This window comes from Jatropha curcas, chromosome 11 (assembly GCF_041381405.1).
Source record: "Jatropha curcas cultivar XTBG-Jc1 chromosome 11, XTBG_Jcur_1.0, whole genome shotgun sequence".
NCBI lineage: Eukaryota > Viridiplantae > Streptophyta > Magnoliopsida > Malpighiales > Euphorbiaceae > Jatropha > Jatropha curcas.
Genome location: NC_143161.1, coordinates 9,708,408 through 9,715,283, shown reverse-complemented (window position 1 = coordinate 9,715,283; position 6,876 = coordinate 9,708,408). Strand labels below are relative to the sequence as shown.

The 6,876-nt window shown below is 33.2% G+C and overlaps 1 protein-coding gene across 2 annotated transcripts; it reads right to left on the bottom strand.

Annotated features, from left to right (window-relative positions):
* Positions 1–311: 311 nt before the first annotated feature.
* Positions 312–4,318, bottom strand: LOC105642810 (RNA-binding (RRM/RBD/RNP motifs) family protein). 2 transcript variants are annotated; one of them, XM_012227760.4, is made up of 5 exons: positions 4,158–4,318; positions 2,836–2,995; positions 2,196–2,271; positions 1,372–1,485; positions 312–908 (listed from the first exon to the last, which is right to left on the bottom strand). In XM_012227760.4, exons 2-5 carry the CDS (start codon positions 2,949–2,951, stop codon positions 447–449), a joined length of 768 nt encoding a protein of 255 aa, XP_012083150.1. In that variant the 5' UTR covers positions 2,952–2,995; positions 4,158–4,318; the 3' UTR covers positions 312–446. The 2 variants fall into 2 exon arrangements, with proteins under 2 accessions (XP_012083150.1, XP_020538563.1); XM_020682904.3 differs by lacking the exon at positions 4,158–4,318 and adding an exon at positions 3,967–4,123.
* Between the last annotated feature and the right edge of the window lie 2,558 nt (positions 4,319–6,876).

Here is a 6,876-nt window from a genome sequence, read left to right as displayed (position 1 = left end):
TTTGGTTCCGACGCTAAAATAGAATATTTTGAAAATTGAGACTCTAACTTTTTCATTATCCTGATGTTATATTTATTTAATTTGGGTAAATTCAACTTTTTGTATTTCAGCTTTACTAAATCAAATTCGCAAAGTGCTGGAACAGTAGCAGGAATTGTCGATTACTGGAACCGTGCCTAAACTGGCTGGAATTGGAACCAGCAGTTTAATGGCCGGTTCAAGTTCCAGCTCTGGAAATAGAACATGCCTAGTTACACTTACAAGTGCACCAAAACCAGTAGCTTATCACTATCACCATGAAGTCTTATGGGTACTGCAAGAATTGCATTTTCAGCTTTATACGACCAAAGGCTGATGTAAAACATAAGACTATTTATTTGTACACAGGAACAAGAAAAAAAGAAAACCCATCATATTTATTTAGGTTCTTTATATAAGATTTACGCTTATTCATTAACCTTACTTTTGCCAAAATCTGCGGCAGCTTGGGCTGCCCGTGTCAGTACATCTGAAACCCACAGAGCTCCCTTGCCAAAGTAACTGCTATTGACTACAGCATTTGCAGCTGCAGCTGCGGCCTTTCCGGTATATGTAGCTGCAACTACAGCTGCTGTGCCGGTAACTAATATAGCCGAAGCAGTGATATCTGATACATGGAGCTTCTCGTCCACTGATTTCACTGTTTCCATGCTTGATTGTATCTTATCTGTGAGCCCAATTCTATTGCTAAGCTCAGCAACTTTGGCTGTTGCCGTGGCAGAGACTTTAAAAGATTCATCAAAAGCTTTGGCCTTGATTAATGCATCTTTTCCTAAAATGTATCCCTTCGATAGCATTGTTTTGACAACATCTTGAGCCACAGTCAATGCTTCTCCAGGCCTAGAGACGCACTGGCTCATATGAATGTCCTGGTAAGATTCTTTTGGTGTTAGTTCAAAGGAACAGCTCAAGAGCCTGTAGTATAGATAAATTCTTTAAAATTTCATGTTTTCATGTTTGGTATAAATGAAAATACTTACTTTTCTCTTATTAATTTTATGACACAACATATAGTTGAACCGAATTCTATCATTTATTAAAATTCATTCACTAGAGTTTTAAGCAGAATCATGGAACTACTGAAATAAGGTTCACTTGCAAAGTAAATTAATAATTGACGGCATTCCATCATTTGTAATAGATATTGTGTTTTGGATGTATGATTTTGTTTTAAGAACCATCAATTCCAACTAATGTATCATAATAACAAGGAAAAATTCTTGCTGAAATCAAAAGTTGGCTAGTCTGGGAATTGCATAAACTTACCAAATAAATGGGACATGGAAAAGAAGATCTGACACAAAGATTCTATTAAAAAATATTGATTCATACCGTTGAGCCAATGTTGTCTTCGACTTTCCATGAAGGACTATTCCAAGGATATGATTCTTCCATATAAGTTCCCCAGCGTGCCACACATACACGTTGATCCACAATTTTAGCTCCCTAAAATATCAAAATCAGCCCAAAATGGCTAATCAATCATTAAGCTTTACAGTTCATGCAACAATGTTAATTGAAAAAATCTGGCCAAATGCATAAATTCATCCTTGTTTTTTTCACATAAAATATCTTGTAACGCTCTGAACTTTTATTTTGAGCCATTGAACACTTTAATTAATAAAATCACACCTATTAAACACTTCAACTTATAAACTTTTTCTATTGAATATTCCAACTTGTAACATCAGATGGAGTAAACAGTCATTTGATAGTTAAAAAATATGAAAACTATGGTTTCAAAAGTTAGTAGTGAAATAATGACTGTGAAAATGGAAATAACAAGTTTCTGCACTTCTTTTTTGTGCGCGTGAAAAACTATTTTCAATCTCAGTTTCTTGAACAAGTTGAGTGATTAAATTTAAAAGAAATATTTTAAATCTAATTTAAATTATTAATAAGGTAAGTACAACTAGATTATCCTACGTTTACACAAAGTCAAAATCAAGTAATTGTGTATATAAACTCAATTGCGCCAATTCTATAACTAACAACAGCTAACAATATTGAAAATGCAGAATAAGCGCATTTTGATGCAAACGACATGTGCTACTGTCAATTATTGAAAAACAAGATGAACATTATAGATTCTGGAAGCCAAAAGACTGGAATAATTTCTTAAACAGATTAGTTGCACAAATTTCTGATAAACTTACACTGAGTAGGATGGCAGTTTCAAGAGCATAGGCGCCTTTAAATGTCACATATGCAGTGCAAGAATCCTCACCGGATCTGTTTTCATATAAAAGCACCCATTGAGTATAATATATGACATAATCCTCGTAAAATAGCAATTTAGAATTGGCAATTCAGAAGTCATGCTCAAATCCATAGCAAGTCTTCTACAATCAAAAACTGGTAGACAAAAGTATAGAGCTCTAAATGTGAGGTAAATAAAAGGATATGCATACAGTACATGGCCTATGAAGAAGTTATATGAATTACATTAGTTAGATGGCCATGTCCCTATATTTATTTCCAGGAAACGAAAGCAAAAATTGTTGGAATACTCTAATAACAAAATTGTTAAATTACTAGCAATATCATTGGGCCCCAAGCATGTCTATAATAACCTTTAGATTCCATTATAATTTGAAAAGCATAAACAGTTCTAACAAAAAGTGAAAAGCATAAAGACCAAACAATAGAGTCATAAATAGACATATGTTTTGCTGTTGACCTTTTACAGAAGAAATGTTTATTAATTATCGGTTCATCGATCATATAACGGTCTTTAACTCCAGGCATCATCATAATCACACCAATTCCCAAGATAGGTAGATATCTATACATTACCTGATGATTTCAACATGCTCAATGACACCACAGTGAGCAAAAAACTCATAAACATCTTTGACTGTTGCTTTAGGAGATAAGCATGTAACTTCCGCAGTATATCCACCCGGATACATCAGGGTAAAGTTTTAGCTCAATGCGAATGAAACTGGCTGGAGATCTATAAATAAATTGCAGCAAGCTGTTGTAAAAATGGTAGCTTTTGCTTCTAGAAGTTACAATTGCTTAGATCAATATTTATAAAGATAATATTATTGCAATCCATTTTGTTTTGCAGAAATGACCATATTTTTGGAGAACAGTTGAGATAAGAGAAAGTTCAGAATGTGACAATACAATATATTATCAACTAGATGTAGCTTCTGCCCTATATAATAATCTTGAGGTCCATAATCCTTAGTGGTCCCTTTCTTTACTTTCCTAATTCATTCCTAAATATTCCCATTCCAACAATATTACAGCTTAGACTTATTCATTAACATTCTGATCTAAATCACTTTGAATCTGCTAATGCATCTGCCTAACGATATGTAACAACACAATCAAATAGCCCGACAAGATCCTAAGCAATACTTACGCTACCCAATGCATTACATACTCTTTTGGTTGCATTATACATGAATGAGCAAAAAATCAAAATCCACTCAATTCGGACAACGATAAATTCCTTTTTTCGATGAATATATTTACCTTAAAAAACTTTTTTTTTTTTAATTGTCGCCCCTATAAATTTCAAACAACTACAAGATGTACTGTATATGAATCATGTAAAGCTTAAAGTTCAGCTTGTATTCTAGGTCTTCTTGCTCAAGTCAAACAATGCAAAAAAGATTGAACTTTAAGTAAGTGCAGGACTGCAGACTCAGATTAAAGATTTCAACAGAATCTCAAAGCAATATTTTATACAAAGGTAATAAAAAGCAAAATGATTCTCAAGATCAATGCAACTACTAATTGGAAAAAAAAAAAAAAAAAAAAAAAAAAAAAAAAGGTGGGGAGGGAAAAAATCCCCAAAATTATCTCAAAAGGAATTTAATTATATAACCAACGAATATAAAATTTAATAGCAGGAACAGAAATCCCAGAGAGAAAATAAATAAATAAAAATCAAATATGCATTGCGATCAATACCGTTAGAAGCCATAAGTAGAGAAATGGCAAAAATCAATTGAAATCTGAAATTTTTCACACTCAATTGATAAAAAGTCATCAAATAATAACAAATTAACACTCTTCAATGGATCAGTAAATGGGTTTGAAAATTATAGAATTAACTGGGAAAAAAAATTAGAATATAACAGAGCTGAGATTATGTATGGTACCTGTAGCTGATCAGAGACCAGAGATTAAGCCCATAGATAAAGAAAGATAAGAGTTAGATGAAGAGATGGAGAAAGAAGTATGCGAACGCCAACTTCAAAATTGCTGCTCATGAATTAAGATGACTTGCTGTTAATCGCACCCGCAGTTGGCACGCGTGTAATCACTTCAGAAAGTTTCAAATTGAAACTTGGGGGTGAGCACAGAACTACCAGGCTACTAGACACAGATCAGTCTTTGAAAAATTGTCAGTTTTAATAGAGAAAATCATTTTTTGTTTGGTTTGATTTTTACTAAAATGTTACCGAGTATTTAAGTAACAATAATTTCCCTCTTCTAAAAAGAAGTAAAAAACATAAATTCACCACTTCCTAATTCTTTTTTGGAGAGCGTGTAATTCAACACTAGAGAGGCGCGTTGAGACCATACCATTGTTGTTTGTTGGATTGCCCTTGTCACACTGTTGGCGGGGAAACTTGTGTGGGCCTCCACAATAACCGTCTTGCTGTCGCTGCTTGTACCGAATGTGTGAATCAAAAACCGCACCATAATAACTCCAATTTGAAGTAGGGATAATTATAATTTTAGAGTTTAAATTTTTAGAAATTCTCTATTTTGATGTTTGAGTGGAAAATTTTTATAACCAATTGTTTGCACCATATAAAAATTTTCAATTGAGTGTTTAATATTTATGTAATTAGCTCGAAACCAGATTAGAAAGGCATGGATCCACATAACAGAACCGAAGAAAATTACTTAAACTAGCGCTTCAATAAAAAATACTAATTTAGTTAATATCACGTGATTCTAACATAACCATCTTAACAAAAGTTCCTTTTTTGCAAGATATATATTATTATGGTTATTATTTAGAATCTTTATTTCATAATATCATTTTTTTTTTTCTCTTGTAGAGTTATATGTAAGTTCATTCTTTTCCATTGTAAGTGAATTTATTTTGGTGTCAGTTTTGCTTGGCAATACTTGAGTATATTTTTTATTTTCTGTTGTTTTTATTTATCTCTTTAGTTTCTCTGATTGAGGTTGTCCATAACTAAATTGATTAATACCCGTTAAATTATTGTTTCTTATTAGTGTGTCTTTATATATATATCTTCTAAAATATGTACTCAAAAACTCAATGGAAATACACGAAATTGGTGAACGAAAGGAAGAAACTAAAGCATGTGCTCACAAAATAATGATTTATTTTCTTTATTTTTATACTGTCATGGTATTGTGAATGATTTTGATAATTTTTAACATTCTTTATCACTCTTACATAATTATTTATTTCTTTATTTATTTTTAAAACTAATTATTTATTTAGCATTTATAAGAATTTAATTACTCATCTATAAGTCATTATAAATTATACTTATAATTTATTTTAACATCATAAATTAAGAATCAATTATTATTTGATAGAATTATAGCTATATATTTATATTCGGCATATGCATAATAGTTTTTTTGAATGAAATGTTTTATCCATATCTATCTACATTCTTATATATATGTTCCGTAGATAAATATAAATAATTAGGTATTTTTTGAAATAAAAATTTAATAGTAATTAGTAGATATATGTAGATAATTATTTAAAAAATTATATATTTTCTTAACCAAAGTTTATGTATTTATATGTATCAAATCATACATATATATGTCACGACCCGATTCCATGGGCCGGACCGGCACTAGGGCCCAGGTAAGCTTAAGGCCCCCGAGGCCCATAGTCAGCCTGAAACACTAGAATCCAATATCTCGGTATAAATTTCAACATTCAGCCCATATGATTATGAAAAATATACCTCAATATTTTATTATTTCTCGGCCCAAGTTTATCTCCTACAGCATTCCAAAGTTCGGGCCCAATTTACAATACATCACATTCTAATATGGGCTTACAGGATTAATTTGTCTATGTTAATACACAACTAAATATATGTAAATCTTACAACTGCGGAGTCACTAACTGTTTGGTATACATGGCTTTTTATGCGCATAATTACATAGTAAAATAATTATGGCACTAGAAAAATTTCTCTATTGCCCTGCGCCGAAGAAACATAGCCTAGGTCGGATTAAAGAAAAACTTACTTCCTGAAAATTCAAATAAGACATGTGAGTTTTCTAAGGGGTAATAATTATTGCACAACACACGCAGTCACACAAATATGTAAACATTTCAATCCAGTCATCCGACTAGTTATATGCTCACGCAGCCAGTCACACAAATGGCACATACCAGCACTCACACGTAATGTCACCTTCAAGTAATCAAACAAGTGGTAATTAGTCAGTGGCACCACCTGAAACCCCAACGAGCCGTCCTCACACATGGCTCGCCCTCTCGTTCATGTGCACCAGGGAGCCGATCCCCCATACGGCCAACTGGTCTAATCCTCACTGACCAGTCCTCTCATTGATTTTCCGCTCTATCGTCTCTTTTCCATATCAACAGGAGGCAACCCGGTGGTCTCCGTCCAATCTAGATCATCAAGTGCTCACAACAGGAGGCCACCCTGCGGGCTACAATCAAATCTAGATTATCAGGTGCGCAACAACAAGAAGCCATCCTGTGAATCCCCATATAATCTATATCATCAGGTGCACAAGGGGGCGCCGATCTCCCATTTTCCCGGCCGACGGTCATGTATCATATCGTATTCAGGATCCATATCACAGACCGTCCTCACAAACCCATGGTGGTCCACT